Source organism: Diceros bicornis, chromosome 31 (genome assembly GCF_020826845.1).
Source record: "Diceros bicornis minor isolate mBicDic1 chromosome 31, mDicBic1.mat.cur, whole genome shotgun sequence".
NCBI lineage: Eukaryota > Metazoa > Chordata > Mammalia > Perissodactyla > Rhinocerotidae > Diceros > Diceros bicornis.
The window spans coordinates 14,322,630-14,347,683 of record NC_080770.1 but is presented as its reverse complement, the minus strand read 5'-3'; the positions used below and the strand labels follow the sequence as shown (position 1 = coordinate 14,347,683).

At 36.4% G+C, this 25,054-nt stretch overlaps 1 protein-coding gene across 1 annotated transcript; it reads right to left on the bottom strand.

Annotated features, from left to right (window-relative positions):
* Positions 1-4,394: 4,394 nt before the first annotated feature.
* LOC131395551 (olfactory receptor 5AN6-like) lies at positions 4,395-5,333 on the bottom strand. The gene has a single exon (XM_058527411.1). It carries the CDS (start codon positions 5,331-5,333, stop codon positions 4,395-4,397), a length of 939 nt encoding a protein of 312 aa, XP_058383394.1.
* Between the last annotated feature and the right edge of the window lie 19,721 nt (positions 5,334-25,054).

The following is a 25,054-nucleotide window of genomic DNA, read 5'->3' as shown; positions in this document are numbered from 1 at the left end:
CAACAATAACACGTCTCTCACGGGATCGTAAGGATTAAATGAGTAAGTACATATAAAGCACACGAACAGTGCCTGGCACTTAGTAAAGGCTCAAGGAGCATTATTGATTATCATTATTGCTAACAATCAGGGTTGGCATTTCATCAGTATGCACTGCATGGCCATACTGGGAGTTTATTGATGTCTTTCATTCTGACAGGTTGATGTTTATCTGGTGTCAAACCATCAAGCAGTTTCTAAACAACAGTGTGGCGGCAGCTGTGTGGCTGGCTTTTCACACTTAATAGCTTTGGCTGGTAAGAAGACAATGAGCCCAAATGGATTTGGAAAGGAGGCAGCGTGAACTTTATGTTTGCAACAATTCCTCTAGTCTCTCACGTCCCGTGAGGGCAATGTGGAGGCAGACGCAGGAAGATCACACACACACTGTGAGTCTGTGTCACAGCTGAGGAACACTGACCTTAAGACACCTAAATCTTACAAAGGGCGGCTGGCAGCCTGCCCTTCCTCCTCTCCAGAGAGACATCTTTATTATCCTGGAAGGTAAGCAGGTATTCTCCATGGTGGACATCTTTATTTCTACTATCATGGTTTTTTTGACAGAGAGATTTCTTAAATATCACACAGTCATTTTGTTACAAGAGATGAAATAGATCATCTGAAAAATGAGCACAAAGATAAAATTCACTTAATAATCACAATTGTCAATTTTACCTCTTATGGTGAGTTTTAGGGATCTCTAGGCCTAAAAATGGAATATTAGACTAAGACTCTTTCAGAATAATTAAACTATATTCAATATTTTAAATTACTTTTGTTAATTTGATAGGTGAAATGTGGCACACTTAGTTGTTGTGATTTGCATATATCTGATTACTTCGAGTTTGAACCATTTTTCATATATTTGTTTAGACTCATTTTCTCTTTTGTAATTCAGCTCTTTATGGGGTTTGTAATAATATGATTACTTTTCAGTAGAGTGGATGAAACCTCCATCAAAATATTAATCCTTTATAAATCATCATTTGTTGCTTTATTTTCTTCAAATTGCTGCTCGTCCTTGAATTTTGTGTCATTGGTTGAAAAGAAATTTGAAGTCTTTAGAGTACCAACTTATTTTCCTTTGTGATTTCTTTCACTGATTTTTAAGCTTTTTAAACTCTTTATCATTTATAAATCACACATTTGTATTTTCTTAGATATATTCATCAATGTTACTCGTATATTTTTTTTCTAGTATTTACTTGTGATTTAAATGTGTTTTAGTCATTATTCTTCAATCCATATGGCAGCTATATTTTATGTGCTGTGAAATAAATACAAATTTATTTTTATATTCTGAAATATTTAACTAACATCAGAATTATAAATTCAATATTTTTATCAATAATTTGTGTTGCTATAGAAGATTCCTTTATTAAAAATTTTACTTTTCACCTAACTGGATCTTTTCCTGAAATAAATTTTTGAGTAGAGACAAGTCACTACTTACTAAGTATTTTTTCAAAATATTCTTGTTATTGCCAACATTTCTTTAATAAGTTGAACATTAGTATCATTTTACGAAGTTCTTTCCATTACCCCCACCCTGCACCAAATGCTGCAGGGATTTGGATTGGAATTAATTTTAACGAACAAATTACTTGATTAAAACAGGCAAGTTTTCAATATTCTTTCTTCAGATCAAAAGAATTATCTTTTCTTAAAATTCAATAATCCTGTCGTCTCCATCTGTTTAATTATTGCCTTTTGAACTTCCTATTATATTACATTGGATCTCCTGAAGCAATCCTTCATGCCTCATCATCTCATTCATCATATTCATCTGTTTATACTTTTTCTCTGAATTCCTAGGAAAGATCTCAGGGTCTCTATTTTGATGTTTAGTTTTCTGAAACATACCACTTGCTGTTCAACCATTTTTTAAATTCTGGAATTACAGAACATGCTGTGGTCTTGCCCTGAGATGAAAACAGGTCTAATGACAGGTAGGTCATGTTAACCTTCCTGAAGCTGCTCTTGCACACGTGTAGCAATCCATTGATCCACTCCCCTGGATGTATCTCAACTTAGGAAACTTAAGAACCTTTTACAAACCCCACTTTTTTCTTCACTTGCAGACATCTACTTTCATTCACCAAAAATAAAGTGGTAGAGCACTTATGAAAAAAAGGATACAGGTATATGTGAGATTATTTTCCAAATTTAGAATAAAATAATTGAGATGTATAGTGATGAACAGAACAACCAATCAGCAGTCAGTGCTGAATTAGGAGCACTTGGCCTATGCTCACAGTCCTAGAAGCTACCAAATCGCACCCTCTTCTGTTAACACAGCAAGGAAAATATAACTTCTTAGAACATAGGATTTACTGCTCCATATCTTGGAGCACTTCTCTTCTCAGTCACGGTGCTAAATTCCTACAGCAGCCTAGAAACCCAGAAAATATTGTATGGTAGAATTAATAGATGCAGATCATGTTTCCCTTAGTACAAAATCATATAAAGTACATTTGTTTCTTTAAAAAGATCATCAAGACAAAAATGTCAATCCCGTGTAGTTACAAAAAGAGAAACACACAGTACTGTCTATAAGTCAGTCTAATTACTGAGCCTCTGTATGAATAATTAATCTCTCAACATTCGTTGTTCATGAGAAACTCCTCACAGGGATATGTGTCTTATACATCCAAAAACTTATAGATGATTTAAAGATCAGAATAAAAGGGATTCAGGTCTTCTGTGGCAATAGGACCCTTTGATTTAAGGCCATATCACTCTTTTCTGAGGATTATGTTTTCCATAATCGAGGAGATTTTGAAAGTTACGTAATAAAGCATTTCTGCTGGCTATGATGTTGATTCCAAGGAGTACTTCTCTTTGAGGATCTTATCTTTGACCATAAACATATTAAATATCCAACCAAGCAAAACATATGATACTTAGGGAGTTATTTCTCTTTCTCAACTTTAGTCCAGTCTTCACCTGATGTCCTTGGTCATTAGGCTGAAGCGGAGGGAGGTCTGTTGGGATCGCTAACAGACGCTAGTGCTGAAAGAGACATTAGATGAAGGCTAGGTCTACAGCCCCATATCCACCTTCCCTTCACAAAACTCACATTCCAAAACTACAACTCAGCTGTTGTCCAAAAACCTTTCTCTTTTACCTCCAAGCTCTAAGTTAGATTTTACCTGAGGAATATGTCTTAGAAGCAGGACATTCAAAGCTATAGTTCTTTGAACACTCATGGAGATTTTGAATTTTCCCTTTTGAATACAAAGAGAAAAATGTACACAATGCCTTTTATAAGGAACAATCTCTTGAATATACCTTTTATTTCTATCCTAAGATTATGGAAATCAGAATCTTATCAGAAAATAAACAACAGAAATGTGCTTTATGTTCCAGCCTCAACTCTACAGTATTTCTCTATCCCTGTAGCAATGCCAACTGAGGTTATGAGGGAAATAGCCAAATCTATACTTTCTTATGAACCAGAAGTTCAACTTCTTAAGCTAATTTTACCATATACTTCCCATCTGTTAATTATTGGAAAAACAACTTCCTAATGGAGACTTGTTTTACTTAAAAAACAAAAAGTAAGAAAAGTTGCATGAAGACATTGTTGGAGGTGCCAAAATCAGGCACTAGGTCACCTCATCAGCAGAGTGCCAGTTTCTGATTCCCTTTTCTGGTTACACTGCGAAGATGGAAGAACAAAAGTGACTCGATAGTAATAACAGACAAAGAATTGTCTAGGGATCTCTAATGAGCTAACTGGTCAACCAAACCTTAAATACGATGGACATGTTAAGCATTCCTATTATAACAAATTTCTTTTTGTGTAAAGTTAACAAATCTTTGATCTGGTATGGTTATTTTTGCTTTGGACAAATCCATAAATGAAGACATTAATACATAATTTCCAGAGGTGAAAGAATAGATTCAATGTGAGAACTAATATAATTAGTTAAGAAGTACTTTTTTAAAAGATCTCTCAGTACTAATAGTAATCTCTGCCCTACCTAAAATGAGATGCTATAAGAAGGCTTGCTGGTCTCCTGGCAGCCTCGATCGTTATTGACATCTCTGGTCCTTGAAGTAGTTCATGTTGGGTAGGATGGAATATTGAAGATGAAGGGTCACACCACCACAACTAGCTACAAAAATACTTGTAGATTGCTTGGCCTATTGGTGTTTTAGGTCAGACTTGATGAAGGATGGAGATATTGATTTTCCAGATACTTCTTAGGCATTTTCCTGCCCTTGTGCCAGTCGTGGGTTTACATTAGAAGAATATAGCTGTTGTAATTCAGCCTACAATTAGGAGAATTGTGGGTCAATGTTTTAGTTGACATTTTTCCTACACTGTACATCTGAAATATATTCCATAATTAGTAACACCAGGAAAATATTCTCTTCTTCCATCTGTTTAGGGCATCTTTTATTTCCTTGTTCCTCAGGCTGTAGATCAATGGATTTAGCATGGGGATTATAACAGTGTATAAGACTGATGCCAACTTATTTTGGCTCAGGGAATCACCAGAGTTAGGATACATATAAACAAAGATACCTGAGCCAAAGAAGAGGGTTACTGCTGTTAGGTGAGAAGCACAGGTGTTGAAGGCCTTGGACCTACCTTCAGCTGAAGTGATCTTCAGAATGGTGGCAACAATGTAACCATAGGATATCATGATAACCAGGACAGAGGTGAGCCCAAAGATCACTGTGAGCACAAACGTCATGATTTGAAAGAAAGAGGTGTCAGAGCAGGATAGGATCAACAGTTGGGGCAGGTCACAGAAGAAATGGTTGATGACATTTGGCCCACAGAAATGGAGCCGAAGTAAAGCACACAGTTGTATCAATGAGCCAAAGAATCCAGTTATACAAGATCCTGCCACCGTCTGCATACAGAGGTTGGGGGACATGATGGCTGTGTAGAGCAGAGGATTACAAATGGCAGCGTATCGATCATAAGCCATGGTTGCCAGGAGACAGCACTCAGTCAGACCCAGGCTAGAGAAGAAGTATTGCATGGTGCACCCCGTAAAGGAGATGAATTTCTGCTTCTTGAAGAAGTCTGAGAGCATCCTGGGAGCTATAGTGGAAACATAGCAGATGTCCAGCAAAGAGAGGTTACTGAGGAAAAAGTACATAGGTGTGTGCAGGTGAGAGTCCATCCTGATGAGAGTGATGAGGCCCACATTCCAGGACACTGTCATGAGATAGATGCCTAGGAATATTAAAAAGAGGACAAGGGTGAGCTTTGGAAATTCAGAGAATCCCAAGAGAATGAATTTTGTAATTGTACTGTTCCTTTTCCCAGCCATTGCTTTGGTGATCCTAGGATCTGTAGGGCAAAAAGAGAATAAACATCTAAGTCAGTTGTTATCCCAATTTCTGTTGAAATAAACTACCTTCTACCCACACTGAACACAGAACCAAGAGAAATATTGAGTCGTTTTAGAAGAAATAACCCTGGTTAACTTTGTCTCTAAATAGCTATAATGATTTTGGGCATCCATTTTCCCACATGTAAAAGAAGATAATTACACTTTTCACTATTAATCCTCTGCTTTAACAAGGACAAAAGAAAGTATAATAACATTTGGAAAGCCCTTCTTAAAAGATGCTTTAGAAATTTTGGGATATTATTAATAGGATTAGCTTAGTGATGAAGAGCATTGCCTTAGATGTCACGTTAACTGTTTTGGGATTGTGGCTTTGCTGTCTGTCAGCTTTACGACTCTCAACAGTTTGTCTGTTATCTTCCTGCCTAAATTACTTCATCCATAAAACAGGGATAGCAGAACCTATGACATAGGGTTTATTTGAGGTTAAATTAGTTCAGTTAGGGCCGGTCCCGTGGCTTAGCGGTTAAGTGCGTGCACTCTGCTACTGGTGGCCTGGGTTCTGATCCCAGGCGCCTACCGATGCACCGCTTCTCCAGCCATGCTGAGGCCACGTCCCACATACAGCAACTAGAAGAATGTGCAATTATGACATACAACTATCTACTGGGGCTTTGGGGAATAAAAAGGAGGAGGATTGGCAATAGATGTTAGCTCAGAGCTGGTCTTCCTCAGCAAAAAGAGGAGGATTAGCATGGATGTTAGCTCAGTACTGATCTTCCTCACAAAAAAAAAAAAAACAAAGCATTTAGTTATTTATAGTGCCTGCCATGCTTATAATAAGTACTGTATGAAGTGGTGTCACCAGGGGTGTCACAAAACTTTCTAGTATAGTTTTTAAGCCTTCCTTTGGTTTGGGAAAAACTTTTAAAATTTAAATTTTAAAGGATTAGTCATACAAATAACATTCTCTAACTACAGTGTGATTAAATGGGAAATCAATAATAAATTGGCAATTAAAGAAACATCATGATTGGAAACAAATTATGTATTTCTAAATTATTGAGAAGTCAAATAATAAATTACAATAGAAAATGTTTGCAACTTAAATATAATGAAAAATACTGTTTATCAAATCTTGTGGATTTTTTTATGGAAATATGACTGACATGTAATTTAGTGTAAGTTTAAGGTGTATGATCTGTTGATTTGGTACATTTATACATTGCAATATGGTTACCATCACAACTTTAGCTAACACCTCTATCACACCCCATAATTAACATTTCTTTTTTGCGATGAGACTAAAAAATTCTTGTGGATTTAACTAAAGATGTACTTAGAGAGATATAGTTGTCTTAAATGCATACAAAAGATGAAAGACTGAAACTAAATTATCTGACTGCAATTCTTAGACAATTAGGAAAGAACACAAAATTTTGAAAATTAAGTATAAAGAATTTCAAAATACTATAAGAAAATCAAAAGTTGATTCTTTACATATCTGGTGACACCAAGCATAAAATTTTTTTTTAAATAATGGAAAAGGGGATATAACTAGATCCTGGAGATGTTACAAAGGTAATAAGAGGATACCCTAAACAATTTCATATCAATAAATTTTCAAATTTAAATAAAATGTACAAATTCCTAGGAAAATGTCACTTGCCAAAACTGACTCAAGTGGACATAGAAAATCTGAATATTCTATAAACACTAAAAAATTGAATCAATAGTAAAAATCTTCCCATGAAGAAAACTCCAAGCCCAAATGATTTTATCAGCGAGTTGTACCAAGGATTAAAGGAAAGCAATAATTTCAGTGACACACAAAATTTTCCAAAGAATGGAAATTGGGAGTAATTTCCAACTCATTTTGTGGTACTATCATAACTTAATGCCAAAACCTGACAAAGATAGAATAATAAAGGAATATAATAGCCATACTCACTTAGGAACATAGATTAGAACTATCTTAAACAAAATTTTGGCAAACTGAATCCAACAGTATATGAAAATAATATATCATAAACAAATTGGGTTTATTCCAGAAAATCAAGGTTGGTTTAATATTAGAAAATCAGTTAATATAATTCATCACATCAAGAGATTAAGGAAGAAAGCACTATAATCACCTAAATAGATAAAACTGAAAAAATTCACTTATGATTTTTAAAAATTAGCAAATAAGGAAAATATTTTAACCTTGTAGAGGATATCTTACAACCAACCTCAGTAAATTACATCCTTAATGACAAAATATTGAAAGAATTAGCCTAAGGGTCAAAACAAGGATAAATATTTATATATACAAAGTTCACTGTCACATATTTCATAATCTTTGCTTTAAAGATTCTAGCTAGTGTAACAAGAGCAGAAAAACAATCAAATTTAAAAATAAACTTTAAGGAAGTATAACTTACATACAATAAAATGTATCAATTTTAAGTGCATAGTTGGCTAATTTGTTCACCCATTTGCATACCACCACAATCAAGGTATAGGACATTTTCTCCAAAATATTCCCTGTGCTTTTTTTTAAAAAAAATCAGTCCTGTTGCCTAACCCCTTGCCTTAGGTAACCACCAATCTGCTTTCTATCACTCTATATTCAGGTTGCCTTCTCTAGATTTTCAAAGTAAATGTAATCAAATTGTGTGTACTCTTTTATGTCTGGTTCCTTTTGTTTAACACAATCTTTCTGAGATTCATCCATGTAGTTGTTTCATCAGTTGTTTGTTCGTTTTTAAGGCTGAGTAATATTCCATTGTACATATATACCACAATGTATTCATCCATTCATCTGTTGAGGGACATTTGGATTGTTTCTAATTTTTAGCTATTATAAATAAATCTTTTATGAATTTCTGTGTGCAAATCACTGTAGAAATATACGTTTTCATTTTTTGGATAAATACTTTGGAGTTGAACCGCTAGGTTATATGGTAAGTGTGCATTTAACTTTAAAAGAAACTGTGAAATTGCTTTCCTCAGTGTACAATTTTTAAAGCAGTTTTATTGAGATGATTCAAAAACCATACAACTCGCCTAGTTGTACCATTTTACATTGCCATCAGCAACCATGAGAATTTCAACTTTTGAGGATAAGAAAGAAATTGATATTTTTATTACCTCTAGGAGATTTAGTTACCTTTGTAGAAAACCCAAAAGAAATTACACAACAATTATTAGAATTAATAATTATTTCCAGATGATCTGAATGTCTATGTCGAAAAGCCAAAGAAATGAACAGATAAATCTTTAGAATTAATGAGAGTTTAGCAAAATCAACACGTACAAAAAATAATATTCAGAATCAATTTAAATTTTAAACTCCAGCAAAAATGGCTGGAAATTTGAACAAAAAGAAACTATTTTAAATGATACCCAGGAATAAATTTGACAAAAGGTAAGAAACATCCATGTGGACGTAATTATAAACCTCTATGAAAATGTTAAAGAATACTTAAATAAACGGAAAAATAAACCATGTTCATGGTTTGGAAGACCCAATATTTTTAAAGTATCAATTATTCCCAAAGTAATGTAGATCCAATGCAATTTCAAATTCCTAATTTGGAATTTCCTAATGCAAATGCAAATTCCCAAAGGTTTGTGTGGTATGTGGGGAACTTGGGAATGTGATTTTAAAATAAAAATGGAGGCAAGACGAACAAAAAAGAGCGAAGACACCCTGAGAAATGAGTACAAGGTAGGTAGAGTTGCCTTACCAGACCTCAAAAATTATACAGCTGTATAGCTTCATTCTTTGTTGTATTGGCACAAAGAAGGACAAATTTACCAATGGAACATAATAGAGTATCCAAAAACAAACGGAACAATTGTGGACACTTGATAGTTCACAGAAGTGGCACTGACCATTGGTGGATAAAGGATGGAATTTTCAATAAATTATACTGGGACAACTGTTTCTTTTTTAAGAAAAGAATGAAATCACATCCTTCCCTCATACCATTTACAAAAATCTATTCCTGGTGGGTTAAAGTTAAATATTGAAATGTATGAAACTTTTAGAAGCAAATATAGGAGAATATTTTATGGCCTCAGGGCAGGAAGAGATTTGTTAAACAAGCCATAAAAGGGGCAGACAGATTGTTCCAAGAGATGCAGCCAATGATAAGCCGAAGGTAATCTTATTTTGAAAAGAAATAAAGTAACAAATCTCTCAAGTGAAGGCATTGCAAGAAGAATATCAATACAGACCTTAAGGAAAAGAGGAGGAAAAGATAATGAGCAGAAATATGCTGGGAAAGAGAAGAATATAATTTATAACTAAATTTGACAGATAGGTCTTCAAGAGTATAGATAAAATAGACAGGCTTATGGCATATTTTGCAAGAAAACAAACAACATCCAAATTTAGAGAAAGGACTATGTATGAAAGAAATTTAAAATTTTAAAAGAATGTATTTACAATGGTGATATGGACCGAATATTTACGTCCCTACAAAATTCATACGTTGCAGCCCCAACTCCCAATGTGATGGTATTTGGAAATGGTGCCTTTGGAAGGTAATTAGGATTAGGTGAGCTCATGAGGCTGGGGCCCTCAAGTTGGCACCCTGATCTCAGACTTTCAGCCTACAGAACTGTGAGAAAATAAATTCCTGTCATTTAAGCTACCCAGTCTATGGCATTTTGTTATGGCAGCCTAAGTTGACTAAGACAAATAGTAAGATAACACTGTCTTTAATAGTTTTTTCTCTTTATTACTCCTTGCAAGTCGGGAAGGAAAGAAAGTAAGTAGGAATGAAGGAAAGAAGGAAGAGGGAAGGGAGAGAGAGAGGAAATAAAGAAAGAAAGGAGGAAGGAAGGGGGGAAAAGCCAGAAAGAGAAGGAAAGAAGTCCATATTTAGAAAATTCCAAGAACAAAGTGACCCACTTATGAAGGCAGGGCATGCAGACCAACAAAGGGGAACATTTAGCTCATTGATCCTTGAAGTTCTTCATATTTCAGGATTTGGGGTAGGGAATGAGCTCGTTTACTTGTGTGTTGTACCCTTTAAGTACTAACCAGACCCTTAAATTAATTTAATCAGAAATGAGGCTACAAACTGTGAAATAAATATTGAGTCTTACTGAAATCCTTAGGCATTATGAAATGAGGCATGCTAATTTTATCATGAAAAGATCTTGCATACTGACAGTCTTTGAACATCAAACAGACAAATCAACTGTAACTTTTAGAGTACAGCATTCTAAATGTCTACCATTTTGTTTATTTCTGTCTTCATTAATAATAATAGTTTAAAAGTACTTATTGAACACTTATGTCCTAGGCATTCTTCTAATACAAATATTAACTCATTTAATCCTCATAACAATCATATTTTAATATGAGGCACATAAAGTTAGGGAATTGACCCAAAGTTCCAATGCTAGTAAGTGGCAGACTTGGGAACCTACCCAGGTGGACTGGCTCCAGGGTTGGGCATTTAACAATTACGCTGTTCTGCAAGTTTACATTAAAAGTTTGTATCTCTTTCATCTTTATTTTCCTAGTCATTAGCATTGTACCATTTAATTAGATTTATAAGTTGTTTTAAGTGTGAAGATCATTTTTAAAGTACTGTATAAACAAAATCAGAGTAGGTAGGATCAAAAGGTCACATTGGCCTAGTACCAATTGTAGCTAAAGTCACCCTGACATCAACTGTTATGATTAGTATCCCCCAGGTCCGCAAAGATGGCAATTGAAAAAATTTTTAATATTTCAAAAAGCTATTAAAATTGTATATTTATGCAAAATAATACCATCAAATTGCTTTAGAGAAAAAATTAAATCAACTTCCCCCAGCTGCTCTATTTCAGACTAAGCAAGAGTTTCAACAATCTCTGATGTATATACTCAGTTGTCCCCCAGTATGTCTGGAGGATTGGTTCCAGGACCCCCGCAGATACAAACTTCCATGGATCCTCAAGTCCCTTATATATAAATGGCGTAGTATTTGCATATAACACAGGGCACATCCTCCTGTGTACTTTCAATCATCTCTAGATTACTCATGATAACTAATACAATGTAAACACTATGTAAACAGTTGTTATATTGTATTGTTTATGGAATAATGACAAGAAAAAAAAGTCTGTATACATTCAGTACAGAGACAACTCGTTATAGGCCTTTTGATCCCTAGTTGGTTGAATCCACAGATGTAGAAGCTGAGGATACAGAGGGTCGACTGTAAATAGGAAATTATGTTAATTACTGAGAAGCAGAGTATATTTGACTCCACCATTTACCAACTTTATGATTTTTGGCAAATCACTTCATCTTTATGGGCCTCCATTTTTTCATCTGTAATGGAGGAATGATCATTACTTCATAGGGTTTTCATGAAAACCCGTTTAATTATGGTATATAAAGTATGTAATAGAGTGCTGCTTACATAGTAAGCTCTCAAAAATGGGAGTTGTTATATTAATAATGAATAATAAAAAAATTATATCTTAAAGGTATTTTGCTAACAAAAAATCTTTTACAGGGAAAAAATGGGATTATTTGGTGGTAAAAATTTGGGGCTGCTTGGCCCAGATGGTAAATTATTTGAAAACCTTCATGTCCTCCATTCCTCGCTCTACCTACTTGCTAATGCCTGAAATTCCACATTATATGTTTCTTTTGGCTCAACTACCTTGGTTTCTGTTAAAATGCAAATAATCCCTTTGGGATAGGGGAAAAGGAGCATGTTTATTGTGAGAAAATAAAAAAGTAAAAATAATCGTTGAACCTGGATGCTTGGGGTCTCTGGGTTGAGTGTATATGATAACAGGGTTGCAAGCAGAAGAAAGAAAGCCAAATTGTCCTATTTTGATTTTACCCACCCAGATGTTCTTGCAGATATCCTCACAGGTGTGTCTGGGTGAAATCTGGGAGGTGTTGCTGCCACAGCTGCCTTCTCCTGGACCTGTATCTTGACCACCCTCTAGATGGCCAGATATGCATGGGGTTCTTTCAGGAATTATGGCACACAAGCATCATAATATAAGCATTCAGGCTGGAGATGTTTACTTCCCCTAGGCTCTGTGCTTTTGGCCATGGTTCCGCCTAGTTATTGCTGCAAGAGACGTGCTTCCAACCAAAGATTCTCTTAATATTTCCTTAGTGTCCAGTGTGGACAGAAAGGCAATTAACAAAAGGTGCTATTTTCAGTTAATTATTCTTTAGAGGGATGGATGGAGAAAACAAATGGAGAAATGCTCCCAGTTGGTTCCATTTCTCTGCATTATCATGTGTCTCTCATGACCCAATTGAATCAAGTTCCAATTTTCCTTTCCAAACTTTTAGAATCATGAGATCTGGGAGGGAATCTCAAGGCAGGGTGATCATATTATTTATTATCCAAACTGGACAAATTGGGTCTTGAAAAGAAGAGTTATTAATAATCATGTCAGGACGACAAGTATAAACCAAGATTGTCCCAGGCAAACCAAGTTGTGTGGTCAGCCAACATTTGAAGTCTTTATCAGAATTGTCATTCATTGTGGTTTTGGTGATTACATGCTCAGGCTCTGGATGAACCTGCTTGGGTTGACTTCTGACTTAACAACTTTTTTTTTTTTTTTTATTGATGTTTTAATGGTTTCTAACATTGTGAAATTTTGGGTTGTACATTTTTGTTTGTCCATCACCATATATATGACTCCCTTCACCCCTTGTGCCCACCCCCCTACCCCCACTGCCCCTGGTAACCACAGTCCAGTTTTCTCTGTCCATGTGTTGGTTTATATTCCACATATGAGTGAGATCATACGTTGTTTGTCTTTCTCTTTCTGGCTTATTTCACTTAACATAATACGCTCCAGGCCCATCCATGTTGTTGCAAATGGGACGATTTTGTCTTTTTTTATGGCTGAGTAGTATTCCATTGTATATATATACCACATTTTCTTAATCCAATCGTCAGTCGAGGGACACTTAGGTTGCTTCCACTTCTTGGCTATGGTGAATAATGCTGCGATGAACATAGGGGTGCATAAGCCTCTTTGGATTGTTGATTTCAGGTGCATTGGATAGATTCCCAGTAGTGGGATGGCTGGATCATAGGGCATCTCTATTTTTAATTCTTTGAGGAATCTCCATACCGTTTTCCATAGAGGCTGCACCAATTTGCATTCCCACCAGCTGTGTATGAGGGTTCCTGTTTCTCCACATCCTCTCCAACTTTTGTTGTTTTTTGTCTTGGTGATTATAGCCACTCTAATGGGCGTGAGGTGGTATCTTAGTGTTGTTTTGATTTGCATTTCCCTGATGATTAGTGATGTTGAGCATCTTTTCATGTGCCTATTGGCCATCTGTATATCTTCCTTGGAGAAGTGTCTGTTCATTTCCTTTGCCCATTTTTTGATCGGGTTGTTTGTTTTTTTGTTGTTCAATTGTGTGAGTTCTTTATATATTATGGAGATCAACCCCTTGTCAGATGTATGTTTTGCAAATATTCTCTCCCAGCTGGTTGGTTGTTTGTTCATCTTGAGTCTGGTTTCATTTGTCTTATAAAAGCTCTTTAATCTGATAAAGTCCCACTTGTTTATTTTTTCTTTAGTTTCCCTAGTCTGGGTAGGCATGTCATCCGAAAAGATTCCTTTAAAACCAATGTCAAATAGTGTGTTGCCTATATTTTCTTCTATGAGTTTTATAGTTTCAGGTCTCACCTTCTGGTCTTTGATCCATTTTGAGTTAATTTTTGTGAATGGTGATAGCACGTGGTCCACTTTCATTCTTTTGCATGTGGCTGTCCAGTTTTCCCAACACCATTTATTGAAGAGACTTTCCTTTCTCCATTGCATGTTCTTAGCACCTTTGTCGAAAATTAGCTGTCCGTATATGTGTGGTTTTATTTCTGGGCTTTCAATTCTGTTCCATTGATCTGTGTGTCTGTTTTTGTACCAGTACCATGCTGTTTTGATTACTATTGCTTTGTAGTATGTTTTGAAGTCAGAGATTGTGATGCCTCCTGCTTTGTTCTTTTTCTTTAGGATTTCTTTAGCTATTCGGGGTCTTTTGTTGCCCCATATAAATTTTAGTATTCTTTTTTCTATTTCTGTGAAGAATGTCATTGGGATTCTGATTGGGATTGCATTGAATCTGTAGATTGCTTTAGGCAATATAGACATTTTAACTGTTTATTCTTCCAATCCACGTGCATGGGATATCTTTTCATTTCTTTATGTCATCATGGATTTCTTTCAATAATGTCTTGTAGTTCTCATTGTATAGGTCCTTCACCTCCTTGGTAAGATTTATTCCTAGGTATTTCATTCTTTTTGATGCAATTGTAAATGGTATTATCTTTTTGAGCTCTCTTTCTGTTAGTTGATTATTAGCATATAGAAATGCAGCTGATTTTTGTAGATTGATTTTGTACCCTGCAACTTTGCTGTAGTTGTTGATTGTTTCTAATAGTTTTTCAACAGATTCTTTAGGGTTTTCTATATATACAATCATGTCATCTGCAAATAGTGAGAGTTTCACTTCTTCGTTACCTATTTGGATTCCTTTTATTCCTTTTTCTTGCCTAATTACTCTGGCCAAAACCTCCAGTACTATGTTGAACAGGAGTGGTGAGAGTGGGCAGCCCTGCCTCGTTCCTGTTCTCAGAGGAATGGCTTTCAGTCTTTCCCCGTTGAGTATGGTGTTGGCTGTGGGTTTGTCATATATGGCCTTTATTATGTTGAGGTACTTTCCTTCTATTCCCATTTTATTGAGAGTTTTTATCATAAATGGATGTTGTATCTTGTCAAATGCCTTCTCTGTGTCTATTGAGATGATCATGTGGTTTTTATTCTTTGTTTTGTTGATGTGATGTATCACGTTGATTGATTTGCGGATGTTGAACCATCCCTGCGTCCCTGGTATAAATCCCACTTGATCATGGTGTATGAGCTTTTTAATGTATTGTTGTATTCGGTTTGCCAATATTTTGTTGAGGATTTTTGCATCAATGTTCATCAGCGATATTGGCCTGTAATTTTCTTTCTTTGTATTGTCTTTGTCTGGTTTTGGTATCAGGGTGATGTTGGCCTCGTAGAATGATTTAGGAAGTGTTCCATCTTCCTCTATTTTTTGGAATAGTTTGAGAAGGATGGGTATTAAATCTTCTTTGAATATTTGGTAAAATTCACTGGAGAAGCCATCTGGTCCTGGACTTTTATTTTTTGGGAGGTTTTTGATTACTATTTCAATCTCTTTACTTGTGATTGGTCTATTCAGATTCTCCATTTCTTCTTGGTTCAATTTTGGGAGGTTGTATAAGTCTAAGAACTTATCCATTTCTTCTAGATTGTCCAATTTGTTGGCATATAATTTCTCATAGTATTCTCTTATAATCCTCTGTATTTCCGTGGTATCCATTGTAATTTCTCCTCTTTCATTTCTAATTTTATTTACTTGAGCCTTTTCTCTTTTTTTCTTAGTAAACTTGGCTAAGGGTTTGTCGATTTTGTTTATCTTCTCGAAGAACCAACTCTTTGTTTCATTAATCCTTTCTACTGTTTTTTTGGTCTCAATTTCATTTATTTCTGCTCTGATTTTTATTATTTCTCTCCTTCTGCTGGCTTTGGGCTTTGTTTGTTCTTCTTTTCCTAGTTCTGTTAGGTGTAATTTAAGGTTGCCTATTAGGGCTTTTTCTTGTTTGTTAAGGTGGGCTTGTATCGCTATGAGTTTCCCTCTCAGGACCGCTTTTGCTGCATCCCATATGGTTTGATATGACATGTTATCATTTTCATTTGTTTCCAGATAGTTTTTGATTTCTCCTTCAATTTCATCAATGATCCATTGGTTGTTCAGTAGCATACTGTTTAATCTCCACATTTTTGTCACTTTCCCAGTTTTTTTTTCATGGTTCATTTCCAGTTTCATAGCATTATGGTCTGAAAAGATGCTTGTTATGATTACAATCTTCTTAAATTTATTGAGGCTTGCTTTGTTTCTCAACATATGGTCTATCCTAGAGAATGTTCCATGCGCGCTTGAGAAGAATGTGTAGTCAACTGTTTTTGGATGGAGTGCTCTGTATATGTCTACTAGGTCCATCTCGTCCAGTTTTTCATTTAAGTCTACTATTTCTTTATTAACTTTTTGTCTGGATGATCTATCCATTGCTGTAAGTGGGGTGTTAAGATCCCCTACTATTATTGTGTTGTTGTTGATTTCTCCTTTTAGGTTTTTCAATAGTTGCTTTACGTACATTGGTGCTCCTATGTTGGGTGCATATATATTTATAAGTGATATGTCTTCTTGATCTAGTGTCTCTTTTATCATTATATATTTCCCTTCTTTGTCTTTCTTAACCTGTTTTATCTTGAAGTCTACTTTGTCTGATATGAGTATGGCAACACCTGCTTTCTTTTGTTTGCCATTAGCTTGGAGTATTGTCTTCCATCCTTTCACTCTGAGCCTGTGCTTGTCTTTAGTGCTAAGATGTGTTTCCTGAAGGCAGCATATTGTTGGGTCTTGCTTTTTAATCCATCCTGCCACTCTGTATCTTTTGATTGGAGAGTTCAATCCATTTACATTTAGGGTAATTATTGATATATGAGGGTTTAATGTTGCTGTTTTGTCACTTATTTTCTGGTTCCTTTGCATTTCCTTTGTTTCTTGTCCCATTTGTTTTGAACTGCCAATTCAGTTTGGTTGTTCTGTCTTATGACTCTTCTAGTTTTCTCTTTGTTTATCATATGTGGTTTTGCTTTGATTATTTGTTTAGTGGTTACCTTTAGGTTTGGGCAAAAAATCTTGTGTATGAGATAGTCCATTATCTGATGGCCTCCTATTTCCTTATACTAAGTCAATTCAGTCACTTTCCTCTTCCCCTTCTAAGTTGTTCTTGTTATACCTTATTCTATCTTGTGTTGTGGCTGTGTGTTTACAGTGATGAGGTTAAATTTATTTTTGGTGAATTTCTTCCTTTGATCTTTGAATTTAGTATTTAAGTAGTTGCTAACCTATTCCGGTAAAGATCTACTATTTTCCTGAGTTTGTCTACCTACTTTTCTCCTTCCTCCAAGCTTTGTGTTCCCTTTCTCTTCTTTTTTTCAGGCCTGAGGGCCTTCTTGAGTATTTCTTGTAGTGGCGGTCTCGTGGCCATGAACTCCCTTAGCTTTTGTTTATCTGGGAGAGTTACTATTTCTCCATCATATTTGAAGGATATTTTTGCTGGATAGAGTATTCTTGGCTGAAAGCTTTTGTCTTTCAGTATTTTGAATATATCATTCCAGTCTCTTCTAGCCTGTAAAGTTTCTGTTGAGAAATCTGCTGAGAGCCTGATGGGAGTTCCTTTGTACGTTATTTTTTGTTTTTGTCTAGCTGCCCTTAATATTGTTTCTTTGTCGTTGACCCTGCCTAGCCTTACCACTAGGTGTCGTGGTGAAGGCCTTTGTCTGTTAATATATATAGGTGTCCTGTTGGCTTCGCTTACTGGTATTTCCTGCTCCTTCCCCAGATTTGGGAAATTCTCAGCTACTATTTCCTTGAATAGGCTCTCTGTTCCTCTTTCCCTCTCCTCTCCCTCAGGAATACCTATAATTCTTATGTTACATTTTCTAATAGAGTCAGATATTTCTCGGAGTCTTTCTTTATTTCTTTTTAGTCTTAGTTCTCTCTCCTCTTCCATCTGGAGCATATCTGTATTCCTATCCTCTAAAGTACTAATTCTTTCCTCCATATTGTCAGCTCTGTTCTTTAAAGATTCCAGATTCTCCTTTATCTCCTCCATTGTGTTCTTCATCTCCATCAGCACTGATTGGTTTTTCTTTATGATTTCAATCTCTTTTGTGAAGAAACTCCTAATCTCATTGAATTGTTTGTCTGTGTTGTCTCGTATTTCGTTGACTGTTTTTATGATAGCTATTTTGAAATCTCTGTCATTTAGTTTATGGATTTCTGTGTCTTCGCGGTTGATTTCTGGGTCCTTGTCATTTTGTTTCTGGTCTGGTGATTTCATATATTTTTGCATTGTGGTTCCTGTGTTGGTTTTGTTTTTCCTCATCCTGGAAATCTCTGGTTGCAATTTCCACCTGCCGCCACTGTCTGGTTGTAAAGGGCTGTGTAGTCTAAGCCCCCTGCGCTCTGCCCCGGTTTTTCTGCTGTGATCCGCAGTTTTGTTTTTTTTTTCCCGCTGCGATCCACGGGTCCAGTCGTTTGATCAGGTCTGCCACAGATCGCTTGGTCTGGTCTGTCGCGGATCACTTGGTCTGGTCTGCCCCGGAAGGCTAGGTCTGGTCTGGTTGGTTGAGCTGCAGAGTCCGGTTTGCGGGGAGGGGGGAGCTCTCTCTTTTGCCCTCTGGGTCCCTGATGTGGGAGGCTTCTCGTTTGCCCCTCTTTATCTGCTCTCTGGGGCGCTCAGATGTTGATGGTAGCCCTGTGGCTCCTCTGAGTCCTCTGTGCGGGAGTTTCCCACTGGCTGAGAGAGTCCGAAGAGCCACGGTTTCCCCGCCGAGGGCCGCCCCTCCCCCCTCTCTGGGAGCCGCGCGGACGAGGATCGCTGATCTGATGGGGAGAGAGAGGAGTTCTCCTTACCTCTCCCCACTTCCTCAGGGGGCCCAGCACGTTCCGCTCTCAGATGTGCGGCAGTGTGGATCCCTCCGCTCTAGCTTTTCACTGTCTGGGATTCCGTTGTTGGTCTGTGACTGTTGCTTTTGTTGTATCTTGTCGGGGGAAGAGTTCACGGGAAAGCCCACTCCGCCATGATGCTGACGTCACCCTGACAACTACTTTTGAGCTCTGTGACCTTGATCTTTTTACTTAATCTCACTGTGCCTCGATTACTAAATCAGTAAAATGGAGGTGATAATAGAACAACTACCTAAAAGGATTGTGGTGAACTTAAATGAAATAATACCTCTCCAGTGCTTGGAAGCACTCAGTAAATGTTAGCAATTTAATTATTGCTAATATTATCATCATTGTGATTTCTCCATTTTTTTTCTGTTCATATTTTTACAAAAAATGAGGTTATAGTATATGTACAGTTCCCTATTCAGCTTTTATTACACAATATTATTTTCATATGTTTTTAACACTTTGTAAATTGTATTTTAATGGTTGTATAATAAACTATTAAAGTTTTTAATTGAGTTACTGGTTTTCTTACTATCTTGTTTAGTGCGTGTACAGCTTCCTGAAAGGTAATACCTTAACTACAAGTTATTTTTCTCTATCTCACACTTTAATTTAGCTATTAAGCTAGAACTTCTACATAATGACAGACAATACAAGATCAATAGATCTCATGGCCATATTCCCATTGGCTCACCTCCTTTGCCATAAACTGGGTCCCTTGAGCTGAGGCAATGTTATATGGGATAGATTTGACGTTCTGTAAGCCCTGAGATGGTGGTACTGGCAGAGATACTGCAGGCATGGAAGGCAGACCTATATTTATAGTACATGCCCATTCAAGCAAGGATAAATCACTCTCCTCTCCAGGGTGGTAGAGTTCATTATAATACACATACCACCAAGTGGTGGGCTGGTGTAAGTGAGTCATGGTATTCTATTGAGGGCTCAAGTTTGGCTTATCTGCTAGCACATTGGACATTCACTAGTGTCAGTAGTTTGGCCTTGATGAGAAGCTCAAATAATGCCTTCAACCTTTCCACTGTGGTCACTCTCTGTTCATGGTGGCCATGAATTGGAGTATACAAGGAAAGATGCTGGATGGTATTCACCGTATTCGTCAACCTGTCCATCTAAGTGTTGAGAACTTTCACTGCAAAGGATGCTCTCAGGTGGGCATTAACATGTAACAAAAGAATCTGTATGCTTTGTGCCCAATTCCACAGGTCCATCCATATACTTCTTCCCTGGATGTTCTTGTCCCCCAATCTTCCAGTCTTACTCTTTCCAGGCTTCTGACCAACCAGTCAAGCTATCTGAAACTGCTTAGGAACCCATGTAAATTCTTAACTAAGGTGCCTTCTCCACAATGCAAATTGGACAACCAGGTGGGCTTCTTGGAACTCTGACGACAAAGAGGATTTCACTTCACTACTGTCCTTTAGGACCCCTTGGTTAGAGAGTGACAAACTGCTTTCCAAAGTAGGTGTACCGGTGTACACTATCATCAGCAGAAGTTGAGGACTGTGACTGCATGCTCTAGTCAACACTTGATGTTGTCCTACTTCTTAGTTTTTACCTAAATTGTGGGTGTGAAATTGTATTGCTCTATTAAATTTAATGAGGTTTAACATCCTTTAATGTGTTTGAAGATTATTTGTATTTCCTCATGAAATTCCAAGTAATTTATTTAGCCCATTTTAACAGAGACATTTGTTTTTTTTTAATTCATAGGATTCCATTGTATGTTCTATTTTTTTAAATAATTTTTTGTTTATTGCAGTAACATTAGTTTATAACATAGTATAAATTTCAGGTGTACATCATTACACTTCTATTTCTGCATAGATTACATCATGCTCACCACCCAAATACTAATTACAACCCATCAACACACACATGTACCGAATTATCCCTTTTGCCCTCCTCCCTCCCCCCATACCCTTTGGTAACCACCAATCCAATCTCTGTCTCTATGTGTTTGTTTATTGTTGTTATTATCTACTATTTAATGAAGGAAATCATACAGTATTTGACCTTCTCCCTCTGACTTAGTTCACTTTGCATAATACCCTCAATGTCCATCCATGTTGTCACAAATGGCTGGATTTCATCGTTTCTCATGGCTGAGTAGTATTCCATTGTGTATATATACCACATCTTCTTTTTTTTTTTTTAAAGATTTTATTTATTTATTTTTCCCCCCCAAAGCCACAGTAGATAGTTGTATGTCATAGTTGCACACCCTTCTAGTTGCTGTATGTGGGACGCGGCCTCAGCATGGCCAGAGAAGCGGTGCGTCGGTGTGCGCCCAGGGTTCCGAACCCGGGCCGCCAGCAGTGGAGCGCGCACACCCAACCACTAAGCCATGGGGCTGGCCCCTATACCACATCTTCTTTATCCATTCGTCCCTTGATGGGCGTTTGGGTTGCTTCCAAGCCTTGGCTATTGTGAATAACACTGCAATGAACACAGGGGTTCATGTATCTTTACACACCAGTGTTTTCAAGTTCTTTGGATAAATACCCAGCAGTGGAATAGCTGGATCATATGGTAGTTCTATCCTTGATTTTTTGCGGAATCTCCATACTGTTTTCCATAGTGGCTACACCAGTTTGCACTCCCACCAGCAGTGTATGAGAGTTCCCTTCTCTCCACATCCTCTCCAACATATGTTGTTTCCTGTCTTGCTGATTATAGACATTCTGACGGGCGTGAGGTGATATCACATTGTAGTTTAGATTTGCATTTCCCTGATAGTTAATGATTTTGAACATCTTTTCATGTATCTGTTGGCCGTCTGTATATCTTCTTTGGAGAAATGTCTGTTCAGGTCTTTTGCCCATTTTTTAATTGGGTCGGTAGTTTTTTTGTTGTTGAGATGCATGAGTTCTTTATATATTTTGGAAATTAAGCCTTTATCAGACATATGGTTTGCAAATATCTTCTCCCAATTGTTAGGTTGTCTTTTCGTTTTGTTGATGGTTTCCTTTGCTGTGCAGAAGCTTTTTAGTTTGATGTAGTCTCATTTGTTCATTTTTTCTATTGTTTGTCTTGCCCGGTCAGACATGGTGCCTGAAAATATGTTGCTAAGACTGATGTCGAAGAGCATACTGCTTATGTTTTCTTCTAGAAGTTTCATAGTTTCAGGTCTTACATTCAAGTCTTTAATCCATTTTGAGTTAATTTTTGTGTATGGTGTAAGGTAAGGGTCTACTTTCATTTTCTTTGCATGTGGCTATCCAGTTTTCCCAACACCATTTGTTGAAGAGACTTTCTTTTCTCCATTGCATGTTCTTGGCTCCTTTGTCAAAGATTAGCTGTCCATAGATGTGTGGGTTTATTTCTGGGCTTTCGATTCTATTCCATTGATCTGTGTGTCTGTTTTCGTGCCAGTACCATGCTGTTTTGGTTACTATAGCTTTGTAGTATATTTTGAAATCAGGGAATGTGATACCTCCAGCTTTGTTCTTTTTTCTCAGGATTCCTTTAGCTATTCGGGGTCTTTTGTTGTTCCATATAAATTTTAGTATTCTTTGTTCTATTTCTGTGAAAAATGTTATTGGAACTTTGATAGGGATTGCATTGAATCTATAGATTGCTTTAGGAAGTATGGACTTCTTAACTATGTTAATTCTTCCAATCCAAGAGCACGGAATATCTTTCCATTTCTTTGTGTCTTCTTCAACTTCTTTCAGCAATGTTTTATAGTTTTCAGTGTACAGCTCTTTCACCTCTTTGGTTAAGTTTATTCCTAGGTATTTTATTCTTTTTGTTGCAATTGTAAACGGGATGGTATTCTTAATTTCTCTTTCTGCTACTTCGTTGTTAGTGTATAGAAATGCAACTAATTTCTGTATGTTGATTTTGTATCCTGCAACTTTACCATATTCGTTTATTACTTCTAAAAGTTTTCTGGTGGATTCTTTAGGGTTTTCTATATATAAAATCATGTCATCTGCCAATAGTGAGAGTTTCACTTCTTCCTTTCCAATTTGGATCCCTTTTATTTCTTTCTCTTGCCTGATTGCTCTGGCTAGGACTTCCAGTACTATGTTAAATAGGAGTAGTGACAGTGGGCATCCTTGTCTGGTTCCTGTTCTTAGAGGGATAGGTTTCAGTTTTTCACCATTGAGGATGATATTAGCTGTGGGTTTCTCATATATGGACTTTATTATGTTGAGGTACTTTCCTTCTATACCCATTTTATTCAGAGTTTTTATCATAAATAGATGCTGTATTTTGTCAAATCCTTTCTCTGCATCTATTGAGATGATCATTTGATTTTTATTCTTCATTTTATTAATGTGGTGTATTACGTTGATTGATTTGCGAATGTTGATCCATCCCTGGATACCTGGAATAAATCCCAGTTGATCATGGTGTATAATCTTTTTAACGTATTGTTGTATGTGATTTGCTAGCATTTTGTTGAGGATTTTTGCATTGATGTTCATCAGTGATATTGGCCTGTAATTTTCTTTTTTTGTGTTGTCCTTGTCTGGTTTTGGTATCAGGGAAATGTTGGCTTCGTAGAATGAGTTAGGGAGCTTCCCCCCCCCCTCAATTTTTTGGAAGAGTTTGAGAAGGATAGGTATTAAGTCTTCTTTGAATGTTTGGTAGAATTCACCAGGGAAGCCGTCTGGTCCTGGACTTTTATTTTTGGGGAGGTTTTTGAGTACTGTTTCGATCTCCTTGCTGGTGATTGGTCTATTCAAATTCTCTACTTCTTCTTGATCCAGCTTTGGAAGATTGTATGATTCTAAGAATTTATCCATTTCTTCCAGATTGCCGAATTGGTTGGTATATAGCTTTTCATAATATTCTCTTATAATCTTTTGTATTTCTGAGGTTTCTGTTGTAATTTCTCCTCTTTCATTTCTGATTTTACTTATTTGTGCCTTCTCTTCTTGGTGAGTCTAGGTAAAGGTTTGTCCATTTTGTTGATCTTTTCAAAGAACCAGCTCTTGGTTTTATTAATTTTTCTATTTTTTTTTTGGTTTCTATTTCATTTATTTCTGCTCCGATTTTTATTATTTCCCTTCTTCTACTGACTCTGGGCTTTGTTTGTTCTTCTTTTTCCAGTTCCTTTAGGTGCATAGTTAGATTGTTCATTCGAGATTTTTCTTGGTTTGTTGAGATAGGCCTGGATTGCTAAACTTCCCTCTTAGAACGGCTTTTGCTGTATCCCATAAATTCTGGCATGTCGTATTTTCATTTTCATTTGTCTCCAGGTATGTTTTTATTTCTTTTTTGACCCAGTCGTTGTTCAGTAGCATTTTGTTTAATCTCAACGTATTTGTGGCTTTTCTGATTTTCTTCCTATAGTTGATTTCTAGTTTCATACCATTGTGGTCAGAAAAGATGCTTGGTATTATTTCAACCTTCTTAAATTTATGGATACTTGTTTTGTGGCCTAATATGTGATCAATCCTGGAGAATGTTCCATTTGAAAAGAACGTGTATTCTTCGGTTTTTGGACGGAATGCTCTGTATATATCTACTAGGTCCATCTGTTCTAGTGTGTCATTTAAGGCCAATGTTTCCTTATTGATCTTCTGTTTGGAAGATCTATCCGTTGGTGTAAGTGGGGTGTTAAAGTCCCCTACTATTATTGTGTTACTGTCTATTTCTCTTTTTATGTCTGTTAATAATTGCTTTATATATTTAGGTGCACCTACATTGGGTGCATAGATATTTACAAGTGTTATATCCTCTTGTTGGATTGTTCCCTTGATCATTATGTAATGCTCTTCTTTGTCTCTTTTTACAGTTTTTGTTTTAAAGTCTATTTTGTCTGATATGAGTACTGCTACCCCAGCTTTCTTTTCATTGCCATTTGCGTGGAGTATCTTTTTCCATCCCTTCACTTTCAGTTGTGAGTGTCTTTAGGTCTGAAGTGTGTCTCTTGTATGCAGCACATATATGGGTCTTGTTTTTTTATCCAATCAGCCACCCTATGCCTTTTAATTGGAGCATTTAGTCCATTAACATTTAAAGTAGGTATTGATAAGTATGTACTTACTGCCATTTTTTAACTTATTTTTCTCAGTGTTTTAGTAGTCCTTCTCTGTTCCTTTCTTCTTCTATACAGAATTGATGGTCTCTTTAGTTTGACCTCTGT

What these genes read in the sequence shown, in the direction of transcription:
- LOC131395551 (XM_058527411.1), bottom strand. Translation starts at nt 5,333, where the DNA reads ATGGCTGGGAAAAGGAACAGTACAATTACAAAATTCATTCTCTTGGGA.